General features: G+C 38.7%; 2 protein-coding genes across 9 annotated transcripts in view; one reads left to right on the top strand and one right to left on the bottom strand.

Moving 5' to 3' along the window:
* LOC117234064 (spectrin beta chain) overlaps nt 1–21,815 on the bottom strand; it is a 39,476-nt gene that overhangs the window by 6,639 nt on the left and 11,022 nt on the right. For 3 of the 8 annotated variants that reach the window (XM_033494916.1, XM_033494920.1, XM_033494917.1), the window contains exons 2-9: nt 12,785–12,973; nt 6,183–12,089; nt 5,848–5,939; nt 5,649–5,753; nt 5,431–5,573; nt 5,148–5,206; nt 4,513–4,569; nt 2,871–2,969 (exon numbers count right to left, since the gene is read on the bottom strand). In XM_033494916.1, coding sequence (XP_033350807.1) covers nt 2,871–2,969; nt 4,513–4,569; nt 5,148–5,206; nt 5,431–5,573; nt 5,649–5,753; nt 5,848–5,939; nt 6,183–12,089; nt 12,785–12,920 — 6,598 coding nt within the window. In that variant the 5' untranslated portion in view covers nt 12,921–12,973. The remainder of the gene's footprint in view (nt 1–2,870; nt 2,970–4,512; nt 4,570–5,147; nt 5,207–5,430; nt 5,574–5,648; nt 5,754–5,847; nt 5,940–6,182; nt 12,090–12,784; nt 12,974–21,815) is intronic. The other 5 variants (XM_033494919.1, XM_033494922.1, XM_033494921.1 and 2 more) reach the window with 3 other exon arrangements.
* LOC117234065 (peroxiredoxin-2-like) lies at nt 1,056–2,584 on the top strand. Its single transcript, XM_033494924.1, has 2 exons — nt 1,056–1,397; nt 2,211–2,584. Exons 1-2 carry the CDS (start codon nt 1,103–1,105, stop codon nt 2,582–2,584), a joined length of 669 nt encoding a protein of 222 aa, XP_033350815.1. The 5' UTR covers nt 1,056–1,102.

The raw sequence follows: 21,815 nt of genomic DNA, 5'->3' as shown, positions 1-21,815 counted from the left end.
GCACGATCGACGAGTTTACGATAACAAGAACGAGGTTCCAATGTTTAAATCGTATTTACTGCAAAATGATCGCGATATTATTAGAATGTTGCTCGATTGTGAATTTATAACACGTTCGAAAAAGCTATTTGATCTCTAATTGATTTTTGTTGGTTTATTTAAATTGTTTGTTACAGCGATCCTTTCAATCTTTTAACTTCACCGTTTCTCTACTTTGCCAGATTTGCTAACTGCTGGACAATTTATTAAACAGGTAGGTGTTATTACTACTGAAGTAAAAAAAGATGATGATGATGATTTTTAATCAGAGAAATTAATCAAAGTCGACGCGGGAAAGATATGATAATATTCGTGATTGATTGGCTAACGTATCTGTTTCATGAAACCTTATCATATTTTTCCCTCGTAATATTAATTTGTAATTAATAATCTACTATGAAAGACATAACTCTAAAATTCTACAATCTTTCTATTTCCCTATATCTTCCGTATATTACAAAGTTATTGTATAAAGATGTTATTGCTACGGAAATCTAGCGCTCAGAACAGGCTTTAACGTATTCCTTGAAAATCCTAAATCAATAACGACAGTTCATATACTGTACAAAAGCCATAGAAAGAAGACTAAAAAGGAAACACCCAGCAGATCTCACAAAGGATATATCTTAACAAACACGAAGATGGTACCCCATTGGGGGTAGCCACCCACGTGATAATCAAACAGATAAAAAATTCTACCAAATGTCAAAGTTGGGCAAATTGTGAATGTGAAAAAAGAAATATACTGTACAAATGGCTCGTTTCCTCTTCGCAACGTTGTCTTTTAATAAGTTTTAACGTCGCATCAACCCAACGTATGCGGTTGTTGACGACGATAAAGAAGAGTAAAAATACCGTGAGGATTAGATTTTGTTGTGGAACATCGTGTTTTTCAGAAGGAGGGAAGAAACTTTCGAAATTTGTTTACCGTGACATTGACATTTTTATAGAGAAAATCTGCCAACTTTTGTTTTCGCTCATGGAAACGATATTAGCCAATATTCGCGTTCATATAGAAAGAAATATCGATTTTATACGGCTATTAATTTCACTATAACGTAGCATGATGACGACTTTCGACCCGTTTCTTAGAGGCAAAATAGAACAGAGCGACTTGTGTTGCGGCGAACAACCGCAAAAGCCGCATGAACCAAAAGTACACGTGGTACCAGCGCTGTCCACTACAGCACCAGCCTGGTCAGGCATCGCGATAATTGACTTAAAAATGAAAGAAATATGCCTGAAAGATTACAAGGGAAAATATCTGATATTGCTCTTTTATCCCTACGATTTCACTTTTATCTGCCCTACGGAAATCATACAATTCAATGATCGTATCGAAGAATTCAATAAATTAGGTATACGCTACTCATCCCTTATTTTCTTTCCTTTACTTTCCTCTTTTAATTTCGAAATTCAAGATACAAATATATATATATATATATATATATATATATATGTCGGAGTCAAGATGGCATTTTGGGGCGTTCGATGAACCTTTACTTACTTTACCGTCGCGGATGTAGCTAATATTTATCGGTACAAATGGGGGCACTACAAGAGGCTATGAGTAATGGCGATAGGATGGTCGAGATGATGGTGACAACGAATTCAGGTTCGATGACGAATCCACGGTCCACAGGAGGACAAGTATCAACGTAATACTCGATTCGGGTAACTTCTCAATCAGCAATTCGTCCAACGACTGACTAACAAACTAACTCACTCGTAATCCAAAAGAAACTGCCCTTATATACTCCTGTCCTCACTTCTCGGGTCAATCTTTGTTTTCAAGGAGAGCCATATGATCATTTCATACCTCTGTCGGGTACACGTCCCTCCCGTGACCGTGGCTACGTCCAGTGACCCGCTATGTTACATCGAGCCCGAATCTATCGTCATAAAGTCAGATTAGAACATTAAAACTATTTCTTATTTTTATTACTTAAATGCAGCTATAGTAAAAGTCTGGACTAGAGTATCGGGGTTTTTCCTAACATTCCGCACGGGAAATCCCGATGTTCTTTCATCTCCGACATATATATAATTATACATTCATAAATTGAATATGTTACTTTGTTCGTTATCTTTTGCATCTCTCTCTACTTCGTACAATTATTATATAATACCAAGGAATTCAAATATTCAATTTCTCTGGAAATGACAAACAGGCTGCGAGCTAATTGCCATTTCTACGGATTCTCCGTACGCACATCTAGCATGGATCATTACACCCCGGAAGCAAGGTGGTCTGGGCGAAATGAAAATACCCTTTTTATCCGATAAGAATCAGAATATATCGAGAATGTACGGAGTACTGGATGAAAAAGAAGGAATATGCCTTAAGGGACTGTTCGTCATCGATAGAAACCAATTGATTCGACATATCGCGATCAATGAGATTTCCATGTCTCGTTCTGTCGACGAGACTCTGAGGATCTTGGAGGCGTGTGAATTCATCGACGAATTTGGAGGCGTCTGTCCTGCGGGTCCAAGAGAGAAATTAAACGATACAAGCGACGAGCTAAACTATTTCAGCACGTAATCGTTAGATCGCCAATGTATATGCAAATTCGTATCTTCACGAACGCCACTGAAGAAGCAGAGCTTTTCCAAGTTTAATCTTATTCAGAGGGAGATTCTCTATGTTTTGTACTTCTTTTTTTATATTGGAATTAATTATTTTAATGCGATGAAATTCTGGAAAAGAATTCTTCGAGTATTATTAGGCGACCTATTGATCTTTGGATTATAATTTTTAGTATGATGTATTTTATAAGTTTTTTGTGAATGACAAATAAAGAAGACATTGATCCTTAAAATGGACTTACTTGTTGGACTAGACAGACCTTGCGAAGGTTTCAAGGGGGTGGTGGCAGGTGGTGTTTCTTCTCCTCGCATGGATAGACGTGCAGGTTTCTGAGCATGCACTATATACCATCACACCGATTATAACATGCTATACTTTGGAATCGTATTATACTGAGAGTGAAGGCATCACTCTATGAAAGCAAAACATCTAACACGACCAACTAAACAATACATTTTTCAAATTACTTGTTAAAATAAGCAAAGAACACTCCGAGAGATATAATGAATGATTGTTAAGCACTGTGGAATGAAACAAAGATGAAATAAGGATTTTAGATTACGATGGATCAACAATAAACAGACAAGCTGCTCTAAAAGCATCTGCTATTGCATAGGAAAGATGTTAGATACACATACAAACATACTTCAAAGTTCAAGTTATATTTGAATACTAACTTTCATATAAGTCACTGTGTGTGCTTACCTTTCAAATAAAGATTAAATTTTGTTGTATACTATTAATCGAGAGAAAGAACTTAATTTACGTAATTTGTACCCACCACTTTTATTTGAAAAATTATTATATTAACTCGTGTATGATAGGAATGTATATAATCGATATAATAAATATTGAATATGTCTGTATAATTCATGCAAAATTCAATTTTAATTGAAAAATATTCGTAATGTCGGTTGAAATATTATTAATCATTTTTTTTTTAAATACTCGTGTGTCTCAGGTAGAATAACTCCATCACCTGCTAAAAATAGTTAATAAAAGCAAGTAAAGGTTCGTAGCTGCGATTATAGCGAGAAACAGTAGTAATTTGCCTACGAATATGCTGAAAGACAGAACATGTGAAATTTATGAGAATGACCTGAATTGTGTAAAGATCAAATTACAATTTCAGAAGCTAGTTTTTATGCTTCTGCCAAAGAGTAAAAGGTTTACATTATTTCTTACAAAATATAATTGCACAATTCGGGCAAATATCTCCGTGGAAAGAAATTAAAGAAAATCTGCTGTAAAACGCTGCCAGATGATTTGATTTTATGCTCCATCACCAGCTTAAAGGATCGATATAGCGGGATCTATATATAAAGTGCAATTCAATCATCAAATATCAGAGCCTCGTTTATAGACCAACTACAGATACGTAGTTACTACTGTTGAACAAACATTCAGCAACATATAATTGCACGACATTCTCGAAAAACTAGATCGTCTTCTATAAAAAAAAGGCACTGGTATTTAATAGAGTGTTGTCATTAAGAAACGATAATAAAATTAGTAAAAGATATACTGTATCATAACATACAATGATTTCCCTATATTCTGAAAAAGATTTTTAATTCTTTGCACTTTTCGTTAGCCACAATGAAAGAAATCGAGTGATGTAAAAATGAATTGTGCAAAGAAATGAAATAGAAAATACGATAAATAAATTAGCAGATGTGTAATGCATTAAATGGTCATCAAAATGATACAAACACAATACGTTATATGACGTTGATCATATAATAGATACACATGTATATATATATATATATATATAGTCACATAAAAGGTAAAAAAAACAATCTGTTTGAAATAATCATTTGGAAATAAAGACAAAATTTCTAGCGAAAAGATGACGATATTTGTTTCATCAGGACACTCACCTTCCTTGGGCTTGTCTTGAGGTTGTGGTGTACGTGTAGAAGCCTTGCGATGTGCCACTGCGATTTGTGCATTCCGTGCCGCATTTTAAGGTGCGTTATAGGATAGAATCGATAATTGGGATTCATTGGATTTCCATTTGGAACGGAGTCACAATGGCGATAATAGGTTGGAAAGAGAAAAAGGCAAAAATAAACGTGCTGTTAGCAATTTCATGCTTATCCAAACAAACCAGTTTGTAAAACCAGTCGCCTGAGAGTTAAGTGTACAAAATACGTGGAAAGCAAAATCGGACGATACATATTGTATTAGTACAACAATAAAAAAAAAAGAAGAGAAAAAAAACGTTTCTATTCATTCTTTATAGTAGAATCGAGCGCTCAACGATCATCAATCCCGCATTATCGTTGTTTTTGCAAGACATTAGATTGAGATATTTACTGATAATATCGTTTTAAAGCATCTAAAGAAAATGTTATCTTTCTTAGGTATCTTAATCGGTTTTTTGAATAGATTATTGCTATTCGTATTCTCTAATGCACTGAAAAGTGAACATTACAATGCAACGTATACGACACTCTTATCAAACTGTCTTTAGATAAAAAGACATTATGCAGTACATGTGTTATTATCTTACCATGTGATTCGTCTTCTCCGGCGGGACGTTCTCCAGTTGGTACACCTTCTGCTTCGGCTCTGTTATGCAAAAATTATTATACTCTGTTATACCGTATATTCCTTAATATTATTTCCTAGTTACCATTACAATATTTTATTCGTTTTATATTATAATTTTTTTATTATATCTTAGATCCAGTGCTACATATAATTTTATTACTGGCTAATTGTAAATATTTTTCATTTTACTAGCTAAATACGAAGCAAAACATATAATGAAAATTATTAAAATTTAATGGTACCTTTCGCTCGGTGGTTCGTCTGGACTAGTTACCGGTGTTGCTTTAGCTAATCGAGCTGCCTCGGCTGCTGCGGCCTCCTCCTTCTTGCGTCTTTCTTCTTCCTCTCGTTCTTGTTCTCTCCTCTTCATTTCTTTCAACTCAAACTGTAGCACGTACAAATGCTTTCATTGAATAAATTGTACAAATCAATATTTCTCATTCATAGAAAAAACACTAACCGTAGTGAGTCGATGCAAGGCACTAAACCTTTCTTCCTGAGCAGCTGCCGATTTTTCAAACGCTTCGTGCTTCTTAATCAGATTCTCCACTTCATCGATCGTGTGCTGTAACAATTACATTTATTATATCATTAATTTTCATCAAATATTATTAACATCGTTAAAGAATTATGTTAGAAATTAATTTAACATTACTTACGCCAAGTTCTTGACTCATAAGGTATGGTTCCTGGGCGACTAACCATGCTTCAGCAACCGCTGCGTCTCTTGCGAATTGATAGACCTCCAAAACTACAATAATACGCAGACATCATTAATAAGGTGACCATATCATTTCTGACACGATAAATAGACTGCGGATATTTATGTAGATTCGTATTTTTACGAACACTATTAAAAAATGTATTTCACCTACTTATAATCAATATTCTATCTGAGATATTTTAAAGATTTTTTGTACTTTGAAATTTCCTATAAATGCATAAAAATCCACAATAAATTATAATAGTTCAATCAAAATATCTATATATTTACTCAGTTGTAGATTCTCCCAACGTTCCTCCCATCTATGCAGCAACGCGTTTCTGTGATCAGTTAAAGCTGCCAATTTCTCCTTGATCTGGCTACTAGCATAGTGGTTCCTGGCTAACAAGTCTTTCCCAAGATTGATACACGCCATCAGATTGTCCTCCCTAGCATCTATTTCGGCTTTTAAACTTTGATGATTGTTCATTAGTAACTCCACTCCAGCAACGTCGCGAGGTTTCTCCGAAGTGTTCATCTGACGAACTACATCATCCATCCAAATCATCAGAGTCCTAACCATGTTGAAGAATCGGAACAGATCACCGGTATCCTCCAGTTTCGTTCTTCTACCATCGCAAAGCGATTGAAGATTGTTCCAAGCAGCAACTACCTCTCCTTCACGATTAGTGATCTCTCTAGCCTTGTCTCCGCAATAACTAGCCTGTAACGTAGCAGATTCCTCTTGGATCTGCGACACCTGGCTCTGCAACGTGGATAAATCCTGCATGAAGTTGGCGTGCTTCCTCTGCAGAGCTGAGACTGAGCCAGCGTCGCGACCTAATTCGTCAGACATAGCGTTCTGTTTCTCCAAGATTCTTCCAAGCACGTCTTTGCAATCGTGGAAGAACTTGTGCAGTTCTTTACTAGCTTCCAGCATTTGCGTACGAGTCTCGATCAATTCCAGCAGATCTTGCCAGACTTCGTTCAAACCATCCTCCCATTCTGCAATAGTAGCAGCATCGGAGTGACCACTTGCCATTAGAGAATCTGCAATTCCATTCACTGCCGCCACTCTTTCCGAGCCTATCGCCTCGGTATCTCGAGCAAACTCTTTGAACCTCTCCCAAAGGAGCGTCACATGATCGTAATCCTGACCCAATTCGTGGCTTCCAGCTACCAATTCTCTTTCTGCGATCCACTGCTCAAGATCGTCCACTTCTCTATTCAGCATGAACAATTGAAGAGCGTCGTCTAATTTAGCTCGACGTTCGCCAGCAAGATCTTTCAAACCAGCGTACAGTTTGTCTACTTGTGATTGCTTCACAGCAATCTGGTCAACAAGAGGATGTTGATCGTTAATGAGCTGCCTGGCGGTTTCTCCAAGCTGGCGGATGGTCTCTGCATAATCTTCCATGGCATGTTCCAAAGACTCGTGTTTCTTCATCAAGTTCTGGGCTGAAATTTCGTCCTTGCCACGGTCTTCTACCATCATATACAATTCTTGTTCGCTCATCCAGGATTCCGCTTCTGTCGCATCAAAGAAGTACTGCTGTGCTTTTTCGTTTTGCAAGAGATGCTTGTTCCTGTCGTCTACAGCATGCTTCAGCTCCTTCCATTTCTCGGTTAACTCGGGTATCAATTTCTGGAACTCAGGACTATCCTCGTGGCCCTCATCTATAAGTTTCTGTCCGTTGTTGCAGACCAGATTGATTCTGGGTTCATGGTTCTCTATCTCAGTACGCAGAGACTGGTTCTTCTTCTTAAGCATGTGCACGTTAAACAATGAATTTCCATACTCCGTACTGGTAGCCTGAGGCATCTTCTCGGCGATCCAGAGCTTCTCGTCTTCCACGTCGCGCCTGAACTGGAAAGCTTCCTTCTTCTTCTCTAACTGACGTTGACGATCGATCAATGGTGCTTTCAGTTGGGCGAATCTCTGAGCCACCTTCTCCTTCTTGCACTTAATCTCCTCCATCTTGTCGTCAGGCACCGTACGTTGCAAGTGTTCAGCCTGTTTGTCCAACTCGGTAACCTGTCTCGCTTTCACAGCCATCTGAGTTTCGATCATTTGTTGCTTCTGCATCAAGATATTCACCGATGCCAAATCAGAACCAGTATCCGTGCTTTCAATCTGTTTCTCCAGTTCGTTCATCCAAGAATCAATATCGTCGCAAGTCTGGTGAATAAGGACTTCACGATTGGCGTCGAACAGGCGTTCACCTTTGTCATGAGTAGTAGTCTCAAGTTCCTCAAACTGGTCAGCCAATTCTGCCACCTTAGGCTTGATGATCTCAGCTAAATCAGGCTTCTGTTGAATCAATTCTTCAGCAGCCTGTTGTAATTGCTGCAGACGATCCTTATTACTCGCGATTTCGGCCTCAAACGCCTGGTGCCTTGTCCACTTGCTATGCACCGTCTTGGCACTTCTATAAGTTTCATCTTGAGCGGTGATGTGCTTCTCCTGAACCCATTCTCCCAATTCTTCGCAATCCTGTAAGAACATCTGCAACTGTAACTGATCCTTGAGTTTCTCCATATACTGATTCGCCTTCTCTCGGTTTATTCGACGACGCTCGTTAATGCTCTCTGCCTTCTTCTTGACTTTGTCCGCCGCGAAGTGGCCCTCGTCGACAAGTCGTCCGGCGAACTGCACCACGGAGTTGATTTTCTCGTCGTTCGCGTCCATCGTGGTCATGAACGCCTCGTGACGCTTGATCATGTGCTCCGCTTGTTCGAAGTTCGCCGGCGTTTCATCCTTAGCGAGAATGTGCTCTTGCTGGGACAAAAGCACTTCTGCCTGGCGTGCGTCGCGATCGAAGATTTGCAGATTAAGAGAATTGGACAGTAAGATCTTTCTGTTGACCCACATCTGGCGTAAATCTTCCCAGCCCATCTTCAGGGCGTTTAATCTCTCCCTAAGGAACATGTACTGTGTATCACCATCACCAGCTTCACTGGTCAATCTTTCGCCGTACTCCATCATCTTCTGGTAGTCATCGGTATAATTATCAATTTCTTCCTTAATATTCTGGTGTTGTGTCAAGAGTTTCTCAGCATCAGCCAAGGTAGTTGGAGTATCTTCGCTGGCCACATCAGTTTGTGTCCTGCGTAACCAAGCCTGGAAGTGATCCAAATCTCTGAGGAATCTGTGAAGATCACCTGCTTCTTCCAATTTTGCATCACGTTCCTTCAACATCTGTGTCAACTGCTCCCAAATAGTGTGTATCTGATCAATCCTTCCCTTGATCACCTCAGGATCTTCCAGATTCTGTTGTTGGATATTCTGAGCCTCCATTTCCAAGGCGTCCAATTTAGCCTGGATGGCTGCCAGGTCGCGCTCCATTCCACTTAGTCGACGTTGCAAGGTCATGACTCCAGTCAGATCCATCTCTAAACTGTCTGTTTGTTGAAGGATACGTTTCTTATCCTCGATCCAAGATACTGTCTCGCGGCATTCAATGTGGAAGGTCTGTACGCCATGAGCAGAGTTCAATTCGTCACGTTTGTTCTCTGCTTTCTCGCGGAGCTCAGCCCATTTCTGGTTCAACTCGTTCTGACGTGCAACGATCTGCTCAGAATTGGGATGTTCAACGTGCAATAATTGTCTTGCGAGTTGATTGACCACAGCAACTCGAGAAGCGTTGGCATACATTTCCTTTTCGAAACCATTGTATCTGTGCTTCATAATCTCAACGTCTTCGATATCCTTCGCTGGTACCATAGTCTCCAACATCCTATTCTTCTCACCGATCCATTGCTCCACTCCATCTGACTCGCTGAACAACTTGTACAATGATAATGCATCCAACAATCTCTGTTTGCGAAGTTTGGCGAGTTCCATAAGTTCCTTGTATCTGGAGTCTATGGAGTCCAGTCTTTCCAGCACTTCCGGTGACTTAGCATCCTGCTCACCAAGAGACGATGCCTGCTGACGAAGCTGATCGATAGTTGTAGCGTAGTTCTTGAGTTCATCTGTCACATCTTTGTGTTTCTTCAACAACGATTGGACATTGGCTTCGTCTCTGCCAACGTCTTCCGATGAGACGAGTCGTAGTGTATCCAGCATCCAAATATCAATGTCATCGGCATCTGCAAACAGTTGATGGTAGTCTACAGCCTCCTCCAAGCGCTTCCTTCTGAAAGCAGCCAAATCCAGGAGATGATTCCACATTCCCAGAATTTCTTGGAGCCTCTCCTGAATCCTATCAGAACCAAAGTGTTTCTGACGAACCAGTTCATCTCCAACAGCTGCCACAGACATCAATTGTGGTTCATGAGACTGGATTTCATTCTCCAGTGCTTTGTGTTTGGACAACAGCAGATTTATAGTCGTCAAATCGTGACCAATGTCTCCAGTCGATACGATCTGTTCCTTCTCCTTTATCCAATTCTCCTCGTCAGCCATGTCCCAATAGAACTGCCACAATTTACGAGACTCTTCCAATCTGGCTCTGCGTTCGACTGCCAGGCGTACCAATTCAGCGTACGCGTCTTCGAGCTGTTGTACGCGTTCAACAATGATAGTTGGATCACACGGTCGATAACCTTCTCCGTGTTCTAAGAATCTCTGGCTCTGTTGAACGACAGCTTTCACTCTTTCGCCCAACACGTTGATATCAGCTTCTACCAGAGAATGTTTCTGCAAAAGATCCTCGACGCCCATCAAGTGCTTTCCATAATCGTCGGTCAACAGACGCATTTTTATTTCTTCCATGCTGTCTAGAATGTACAACATCTCTTGGAAGTTCTGTTGGAGCTGCAAAGACAACTCTAATCTCATCCTTCTAGCACGAAGCAATTCGAGCAGATAATTCCACAATCTAAGAACATTGTCTTTCCGAGCATTAATACGTTCGATATCGTGATAATTCTCAGCTTCCAATTCCTGTGAAACAGCCATAACAGCTTGAACTCGTTCTTCATACGCAAAGATGTCTGTCTCGATAGCCTCGTGCTTCTTGGCTGCAGCTTCCACAGCAGCTAAATCGAAACCGAAATTATCCTGAGAAACCAAACGTTGATTCTCGGACAACCAGGTCTCTCTCATGCTAGCCTTTCGGTTGAATCTAGCTGCTAGTTGTTCCAATTTCTCCTGACGAATCAATTCTTCACGCAGAGCCAATTCACGCTCGTGTTCCGCCTTTTCTAGCCTCTCCCACGCTTTGTTAATGTCCGAGATCATCTTACCCTCTTTAGGCGTATATGGTTTTTGATTATTGGCTCGCATTTTCGACTGTAAAGTGAACAGCAACACCTCCAGATTGCCTTTCTCGACAAACTTCGGAGGTTTCTCCACAGTACGATAATTAGAGAATTGGGAGAGCTGAGATTGCACTCCTACTAAAGAGTTAGCAAACCGACGATCACCTAAAGCCTCTATGGTGCCTTCTATCCATCTCAATAGGTCACTGGTTAAACTTTCGTACTCGTGTATCATACGATCATTCTCCATGGCAATACCAACCACTTTGCCTATTCTTTTACCTTGCACGGTCTCCTGTTTCATCTTTGAGAAGTAATGATAATACGTGACTACATAAGTGATGATTGATTTTTCGTCAGGATGATCGACGAATATGTCTTCAGCATCTAAAAGTTTGGTCAGACCAAGCTTGTCTTCGGCTACATTGAACGCGTTGTTTAAATTGTAAATAGCATTTGATTTGGAAAGTTTGTCGAACTGGATCAAATCCGGACGGTGTTTATGGATGATGGCGTTGAAGGCTAAACCATCACGCCAGGATGTAGTGAAATTTCGTACATTTACATTGTGATATCCAGCAGTTTTCATTTGACACCAAAGAAGTAGAGCGTCTTTCGCTGATTTCGTTTCTTGATTGTCCGTTTCTTCGATGGTAATGTCTTGAATTTGGAATCGCAGGATAATGGTCCAGATGAGACCAAGACTCAAACGAGGATTTCCATCGACTATGTCGTGAGATCCCATATTTTCTAGATGCACTCGTTGCTCCCGAAGGAATTGCAACGCTTTATCGACGTTTTCTAGACAATGGATTCGCATTTTTCCTTTCGTAGGTCGTGGTAAACGTTCTCCGGAGAGAATCTCGAGAAGCTTGATGAGCATTTTGCCATCTCGAAGATCGACATATAGATCGCCAATTCGGCATGAACACCGAACCAGATGGGAATTGACCCATTTTTGGAAAGTCTTCTTTTGTACCAATTCACGTTCACCTGATTTAAGAAACACGAAAATAGAAAATTGAGTAAATATTATAACAACATTTTAATTACAGAATTGATTTAAAAAAAGGACGTAAGTATAGAAAATTTATTAAATTGCAATGTTTTAAAATCGCTTTTCTATTTCTACCTCTCAGGTCGTCCACAACTGTATCGTAGTTCATTTCTAATAAATTCAGGCTATCTATCTCACGATATCTGTTGCGATATTTATTTTTCTATACATTCTTATAATACCCTCAAGTGCTCACTCAATGATTTTAGATTCACCGGAAGGCTACTACTAAACATTTTCTACGATAGCCACACACTTTAAAGCGTGCACTTATCAACCCAGTATCTATATCAAAGGATGTGGCAAAGCTAGCTTTGACGTTTTAATTTCACAAATAATTAACGATACATCATCGTGTAAATCATCAACGATCTACTAAAATTTATTCGTATACAAAGTATGCCTCTTATGACCATTTACAAATTGCATCTTACAAGTTACGTATAATATACACGAATTTACGAAATAAAGCTGCTATGCACCAACCGTATTTCGATCACATTCACGTTTTTTCAAAATTCATGAATGAAAATACTCCATACTACAAAAATTGGAAACCATTTATCAAACAGAAACGTTTCGTTTCTTGTTAACGAATATAAAGATAACAAGTAAGGAAAAGAGAACGTACCAGCTAAAGCTTTGATGCGTGAACGTTCAAAAAGTCTCGAACTCGAGTTTCCCCCGTCGTATTCGTACTCATCGACAATCTCTTGTTGTAGCGTGGGGTCCCAACCCCCGCGCACCACCGAGATGTCGGTCGTCATTTTGTCAATCGGACCAACAACTCACTTCTTTCTTACCCTTCGAAAGGGTGCTCCTGGAACAAAGCAACATCACGTTCCGATTTTTGTACGTAAAGAATTTTCATATTCGAACAAAATTTTCTTGCATTTTCTTCTTTCTTTTTTTTCTGTTTAATTTTAGAAATCGATGAAATCAAACAAACGTGGTAATTAAACGTTTTATTCTTAGCCACTATTAAATAAAAAGTAATTATTACGACAACTCTACAATATTGTATTTATTATATCATTTACGCACTAATTAATTACATAGGTCCAAGCATATTAAAATTTCACACGGCTATAAAGATTTGATACTATGAAAAGAAACAAAAATATGTAAAAGCTTGTAACGGGGCGCTTCATTCGGAAATAACGTTCAAATACTTTTTGTAGCCACTGTACATGCACGCACATCTATGAATCGTACATTATGTATCAGTGACGTTTGGCTCTACTGGTGACAACATTAATGATGTCTGGTCATCACGATGTTATTAAACATGCTAAATTCAATACTTCAATGTTCAAATACTTTTTGTAGCCACCATACATGCACACACATCTATAAATCGTACATTATGTATCAGTGACGTTTGGCTCTACTGGTGACAACATTAATGATGTTTGGTCATCACGATGTTATTAAACATACTAAATTGAATACTTTAATGTTCAAATACTTTTTGTAGCCACTGTACATTCACGCACATCTATAAATCATACATTATGTATCAGTGACATTGATTAATGATATCACGATGATTAAACGCTAAATGGTAGCTACATATTATAAATCGTACATTATGTATCAGTGACGTTTGGCTCTACTGGTGACGTGTTTGGTCATCACGATGTTATTAAACATACTAAATTGAATACTTGGTCATTGGTGACAACGTTAATGATGTTTGGTCATCACGATTGATTATTAAACGTGCTAAATTCAATACTTCAATACTTAATTCAATACTTCAACGTTCAAATACTTTTCGTAGCCACTGTACATTCACGCACATGTATAAATCATACATTATGTATCAGTGACGTTTGGCTCTACTGGTGACAACGTTAATGATGTTTGGTCATCACGATTGATTATTAAACGAGCTAAATTCAATTCGTTAGAATCGCTGAGCAAAAATACTTGATACGAAACTTGTCAAACATTTTGTCCACTTTTCTACACAAAAGACCATCCGAGAACTTCCAGCTAAAATAACTCTGCATATATACGTACATACGTAATTAGCATATTTGGTCGACGTAACGATGAGTTGCTATCAACAACCTAGCCAACGACAATTTGTTTCAATTGCGGATTACGGTATCAGGAAGGAACGAATTCGCGGATACGAAGAACGGGACGAGCGATTTATTCATTCGTCTGTGGCCGGCTTCGTACGCCATTGGTGCATATTTCGCACGTGTGACATCATTCGCGTGATGTAATCGCACGTCGAGCGACTCCCACACGATCTCAGGACGTAAAGCAACGAGTTGTTCACGGTACACGTCTGGAAATAAGCGGTACGTGCACTTGACAATATACGATCGTACGTTGCTTTCCTTCCATTTGATCGCGATAAACCCGTTCTTTGCAATCATCGTACAAAGTCTCTGATGTAACGATCCAATATAATTTTTCAGTCTAATAACGCCACGTAATCTGATAAATACCTAGTTCCTCGAGTTTTCGTGATAATGATACGTCAGTCAGCCTTGCATTTTTCTTGCGATTTTATACAAACAATCGTACAAACGTAGCTAAAAGACGATTCATTACACGTTTCTTCGTATTATATTTACTCTTTAAAAGTCTACAAACTGTTGACCAGTTATACAGGTAGTATAAAAAGTCTTATTTTATATGATGTAACGACCAAAAATAACTTTTCGGTCCAATAACGTGGCGCAGCGTATCTGATAAACATTGCGCTGCTCGTCGAGAACAAAAATACCTCGTTTCTCTACTCTTCTTGCGACTGCATAGAATCGTTGCAGGAAATTATAACAGTCTAGTAGCTTTTTTTCGAAAAATTATCTCGCGACGTATCGTCGTCAACCTTAAAATAAAACTAACAGATAAGACAGTATTTACGCATTTCTGTAGTTTTAAGCGCGCAATTTCAATTCCAACGACTATATCTGTCGACCAGGAGGAAGAATAAAGAACACCTCGGCAAACTGAAAGAATTTGAGGGAAATTGCACGAACAGTCGATGGAATTCTTATCATCGCGCTTCGCTCGCAGCAATCGAAAGCCTCGATTATGTAATTTCAATCAACGATACGCTATAAAAGTTTGTTTGCTCGATCGACAGGATGAAATCATGCGCGCAATTATGTTTTATTCATTCTCGGATTGACGTTGCTCTGTAAAAGGACTCGCGTCTCAAACGCGTGCTTTACCATTTCCATCAGAATCGGCGAACGTCGAACATCCAATTACCGTGCAGTCTCGTTGAATTTTAAATTTTTATAATTAACTTTTCCGAATGAATTACTTTCTCATCGAACGATAAGTATGGTTGTTCGAAAAGAAGTCACATAGATACGAATCTTGCAGTAAACGTATGCTTCCAGTAGTCGGCCGTTTCGTAGAAATAATCGATGTGCGTGTTATTTGATTTTTTTCGTTAATAAAAATTGAAAAACAAAGAGGATGATTCCTGTGTACGCATAGAATAGACATTTACGTCTCCTTCTTTCTCTTTTTGAACATAACTTTCGGTACCAAAAACTTTATTTGCAAGACAGTGCTGTTTCAAAATGTTTAACATAAAAAAATGTACATAACAAATGTACATAAAAAATTACTAGGAGCGTTGGAAAACCTACGTGAATCGCTGTACATAAACCTCGCGTATATCGTTTCACCGTTTCATTCTTAATATATGTTAAACGATAGCGATTCGTCTTTTACACGATTCCAGCTTATCTGCAGCCTTATCAACAATATCTGCAAGCGTTTATCCGCAATTAATAGGTTCACCGTTTCTCATTGAAGAATATGCACGGTTACGCTGCTGCAGAATCTTTATTTGCCGTTCCAGGAATAACTTCTACGGTATATTATTCCGTACACATCTAGAATTAGTCACGCGTTCGTGGCATCGAAAAGTTGCACTTTCGTTCGCCTCCGCTAATCTCAAAGGTGTTTTAATTACAGTACGATATACGTACCGCTCGTAAAATGTCCAGATACTTTGATCGATTTCCAGCGACTGTAACTGAATTTGACCAAGATTACACACGGAACACGTAAGAGACAAACCCGTGCAAATAAGATTGCTTCGCGATTGTTATCTCGGCGGAGATTGCGTGAATCGTACTCTGGAAATAGTACACACGTGCTCAATGCGCTGTATAACGCCAAGTAGAAAACGCAGAGTCTCTTTAGAAATTCAGATTCCTCTGGTTCTTTGTAAGGAGAATCGTACTTGCATACGAGTAGCGATGAAAAGAAGAGAAGATAATTACGCTAAGTTGTGCAGAGAATGTTGCACGAAACGAGTTGCACGCTCCAAGTACGTAGTTGAGAACGATACGTAACTGCGTGATGGTGGAGCTGTAGGTGTGGAATAATTGGATTTATTCGAGTTTTCTGGGGATTATTTTTAAATGGATTAAAAGAATGCAGAATAGGCGAAGGGTTTAGATGTACTTTTTATAATATTCTTGTTAAGAGTAGCTTAACTGCATTTCGTAATTTTCATGGTAATCGTTATCGTAAGAATTTATCGTAAGAAAAAGAAAATTGTTATCATCTAAAACTACAATTAGAATGTACTTGTCGAAATAATCGGATAATCGAATATTCCTATCTAAAGTGTCGATACTTCGAGAATCACGTGAAAATATTATCCTCGAAAATCATCGTTTCTTCGTTCTACAGTCGAACCTTTTTTTCTAGAACATTTCTCCTTTCTAACATTTATTCTAACTTTTTCGATTCTTCTACGAAACACCTCAACTTCTAATCTCGATCTATTTTTCCAAGATAAGATATTCCAATTTCGCAGACATCCTCGGAAATCGTTATTTTTTCGTCGCTTCTTTTGTGAAAATTTATCAAGTTCTCGCATATCGCGTACATCCATAAAAGTTGTTGTTCGAACACAGTTCCGGGTTTTCGTACGATCGTCCAGCTTCGATTCCATCCGCAGGATACACCGGATGCTAAATTTCGTACTAAGTTAAATTCGCCTGATCTACAGGGCTCGTGCTCTTGATCCACGTCCTTCAAAGTTCCCTCGATTCCAACAAGTGCACGGCGACTAATATATCACGACCTTACGACGTATTCGCGCGGGTAGCCGTGCAAAAACTCAAGGAAAACCACGGTAAGTGGATACGGGCGTCGTTCTTTCACGGTGACATTTCGTTGCCGTGCGCGGAACGGAGTTTCAGCCAAGTGAGAGAACGCCTTAAGACCACATGGATATCTCTTGACACTTTGACTGCCACACCGAAATCGCACGTTTCGCTGAGGACGCCACGAGAGTATTTTTATTATTCAGAGCATATAATGGCAAAATAATAATAAATTGACGATGTAAGACAACATTCTTCTCCAATGGACAGTTTATCTTATTGGTGGTCACGGGTGACCACCGTGGCGCTTTGGTAACAGTCGATTTTTTTTTTTTTATTTATTTGTTGAAATTACAATCAATTCTCGCGTTGAGAATTTTCAGTAATTTTTCTGGCGTGGCGCAGTGACATGGCTGTTTATTTATAATAAGTTAATACTTATTATAGATAGGTATAATTTATAAGTATTATAAGTAAGTGCATATGCTTAATTTGGATAATTAAATGAATCTAACGTTTAGGTCTAGCGGGTAGTGCCTCTTCAGCCTGCGAATCTGGTCCGTCGTATCGAGTAGTCCAGTGATTAGGGGGTTTCGGTGTTTGTTGATTCTTTTGCTATATCTGTCGCTATATTTTGCTATTTCCTCTTTGACGGTGGGTATCTTGAGGTCGCGGTGTATTGTTTCATTGGTTACATTGGTAACAGTCGATAGCGACATATTATAAGAAGGCTTCGTTTATTTCAACAAACCATTCGCATTCGTTGTTTCGTCGTAAGCAAAACGCGCAGAATATATCGTTGAAACGTGTAGAAGATATTGGTAAACGGTACTTGCTCGTTCTATATATAATAGTAAGGTATGTTCACACTTCTAACTTCAATTATGTGATTATAAAGCAGCATTTACGATTATTTTTTAAGCTGTGTTTATAATAATATTCGTAGATTACCCCTGAAAGATATGGATGTAAACACAATGCACCTTAGATGCAAGATTTGTTCTCTTTTTTTTTTTTATCGATGTTCTAATAAAAATTGTTCGATTGTTCAATGGGGCACTTTTGATTTCAAAGTATCTTCTATTTATCGGTTATATTGAAAATGTCCTAACTGTCAATTTTCATTCAATTTTTACAATTGTAAGAAGGTCAAGCGCTCCGGTCACCAACGACCACCGTGGCCAGCTATACATGACCAACGTGACAGTCAAAGTGTTAACGAAGAAAAATTCTGTTTCGAGTAGACACGTGAGTTAGCCAGAAAGAAGAAAAATTGCCTAGTTCTGTTCCTGCACGCGTTGCCTAACCTTTGATTCGTAAGAGTAGGACTCAACGGGGTCACGGATGCCTCAGGATATGTCCGTACTTTCGAATTTCAACCGCCTACGTGAACTACGCTCGTCTAATCGTGATCTCTGCTTCGTCTTTTTCAACTTTGATACGCGATTGTTCCTCTCGAATCTACCCTTCCCCGATATCGCACTTTCGTACGCGGTTCTAACGACGAGAGTTGCGTACTTTAAATTACATTTGCATCGATAATTTAAAAATTCTCTGAAAAATTCAAATTATCCACACGATTGGAAGATGATTTTATTTTATCTTGTGATTTTCATAGCATTTCTTTTTTTTTTGCTATCCAATATTCTCCGAAATGTACGATTATCCTTTGAATAGAATGTAGTAACAATGACACAAACATTTAATTATATTGTATTCAGTTTAGATCGAGTGTAAAGGGAAGATGATAATTATTTTGAAGAATATAAGAAAGGCGAAAATGTTCGGACATATCTAGATTAATGTTTCGTCGATGGCTAAAAAAAATTGTACTTATTTGACGCTGATCTATTATATTTCTTTTTTAATAAAATCGTCCCAAGCTATGTTCCTTGTGCTTCGCTAACCGCACGATTATATCAGAAAAGTAATTCGAACATGGAATGAATGAATCATCCGAGCAATGCCATTTAAAGAACATTTACTAGACACGTAACGCATCCAGCTAGTCAAATCGTAGAATAGAAGTTATCGCGTTTCCAGTGCAATATTTAGATCAACGCTTTCCAATATAAATATAAACGTTATACTGTTACTTTCGCTGTCTCCATCGAAATAAATATATATAAATCGCTATTTCTTTGGACGTTGAAAGAAACCTTGAGCTCCATTATCACCAAACGTCAAATACTGAGTCACTTCGTAAATGCCAGAGCGATTTTTTAAATAGACTGATCGATCTCCGCGAGGATATCGACAAATGAATCCGTACAGGAAGATCGCTGTTCCCCAATGACATGTAGTTTATCATAGTAAAACACAAAATCTCATTTCCCGTGACAATAACAGAACGCCGTTTAATGGAACGAAATTTTAGTCAACGCCCCATTAACTGACCTTTTGCTGATCGAGTTCACTTATCTGAACGTGAGCTTCTATTATGCGAAAAATCATAAGTAGCAGGGGAAATTGACGAACTCCTCCATCTTACGAACTCCAATTATACAAACCGTTCCACTGTGATTTAACAAACGAAATGAAGCTTCTCTGTCTATCTGGTTTACGACATTTTCGATACACTTTCCTGGATCGGTTTGAACGAAAGAATAAAAATCCTACGTCGACCCTGTCAAAAGAATCTTCCGATACGAAAATACATACATCTTCGATCGTTCGCTAAATTTAACGAAAATATTCCATTCGCTCGATATTTACAAAATTTTCCATATAGTATTTTCAAGTCAGTCGATATATTTTGCACGAGCAATCCGACAAAAAGAATCGACATTGCTCGCCGACCCAATTTACCGATCGTTTGAACGGACCGAAGACCGAAGGAGCAGAACAAAGTAAAGCGAGAATGATGAATGAAATTCTTTTAGTGTCTGACAGACACTTACGGTAAATTAAGAGCAATTATGCGAGCACCGGTATACTTTAATGAGCGTTGCCAGAAAGCAGAGGAGAAGCAAACCAACGGGGCAAGGGTATAAAGATTAGCTCTCTGCCTCGACGGCTAACAGTGGGCGGGGTGAAGTGAATCACAAAAGTGAATGACACGATCATCGAGGAAGGTTAATTTTACTCGCTCTAGTGTAGGATTGACTCGTGCAAGAACTTCAGTACCGGGAAAAATTCCATATTTTTTATTCGAGTTTGATCGCTTGTAACGTTCATTAACTCTTCGCATCTGATTCCTAGCTCTCTGTAATCTATCCAACTATACTCATGATGCTTCAAGTATTCAAATATATACGCAAATGATGAAGCAAGTAACTTCTAAGTGACACAGGATGTCATGGAAAATTAATAGCTGCAATACCGTTGCTTGCAAGGTGATTTGGAAAAAAAAGTTCTTGCGTACACAAATGTTAAATGATTACGCCTATTACGTAGCTAGTTTGTGATAATCATAGGCTGAAACCGTAGTTCGCGTAACCGTTTACATTCTAAAAAGAAGCACGAGAATGATAAAAGAGCGAGGTAGAAAATGCGATTATATTGAGAAATGTTATGATCTTCGCTTGTAGATTCTGCTCTTAAATTTTCCTTTCTTTTTTTTTGGTACTTGTTAACATTTTCTTATTTATTGCTCACGTGTATTATTAATACCACTGTGTTACTCCGAGTTATATCTATTTACGGAAATAAATTGTTTTACGCTAAGAGAGCGATACGCGCTATTTAAAAAGAAATTATAAAATTACTCGACACGTACGTTCTTTCGTTAGAAGAAACCCGCGGTAGGTTGACTTCTTGATAAATCAATACTTCCAACGGAAGAACCATTCTTCTACTTCTCATCTCTCTTACTTATAGACGTCGATTTACTGCGTCTTCGCATCGTCGTCTTTTTCTCTTGCTCTATTTTAATTAATTTTGCTCTAAAATTAATTGTCCAACAATTTTACGAAAAAAGATTTCATAGATAATTGACGGTTGAAGCAAGGGAAGTTAAAAGTTGAAGATTTCGTCGTCGCGAGAGACATTGGAATCGTCGAGATGTCTCTAACGAATTGTTTCTTCGTTATTCCCATAGAAGAAATTAAATAGACGCTTTTCGCACGATCTTTTAAATTTTAATCGATCGGCCAAAGCAACGAGATAATATTACATAATAGCGTATTTAACATGAACTAACGTAATCGATCGAACAAGGCGACCAGCTAGTTATAAAAAAGGGAGTAGGCAAAGTCCAACTACAATCAAGGAAACTAGGACCGTCCCAGTTACGACTAGTCGTGGAAACATGACTGAAAGAAACGGTACCGCAAGACAACAAGCTCTTTGTCCTTCGACGTGAGAGCGCCAGGCTTCCGTTTCCACCGTCAACCTCTAAAATCCTACAATTCGCATACTTACTCCCTTTATACGCATTTATTCGCAGCTCAACGCTTGTCTGACAAAAGTGTGGCTTCAAAAATCTGCTATGCCCTTCCGTTCAGTGACGTCCTTCGTCTTCATTTTCATTCCGATCGTAGCTTTGTACCGTTAAAATATTTGCTTCCGAGAGAAATATGACGATCCGTGGAACACATTCGTCTGACTTTGAAATATCCT

This window comes from Bombus vosnesenskii, unplaced genomic scaffold, assembly GCF_011952255.1.
Source record: "Bombus vosnesenskii isolate JDL3184/JDL3185 unplaced genomic scaffold, Bvos_JDL3184-5_v1.1 scf7180000013302, whole genome shotgun sequence".
NCBI lineage: Eukaryota > Metazoa > Arthropoda > Insecta > Hymenoptera > Apidae > Bombus > Bombus vosnesenskii.
This window is presented reverse-complemented; position numbering and strand designations above follow the sequence as displayed.

Coding starts and splice junctions, on each gene's coding strand:
- LOC117234065 (XM_033494924.1), top strand. CDS start 1,103: ATGATGACGACTTTCGACCCGTTTCTTAGAGGCAAAATAGAACAGAGC. Junction 1,398..2,210: donor CGAAGAATTCAATAAATTAG/GTATACGCTACT, acceptor AATGACAAACAG/GCTGCGAGCTAATTGCCATT.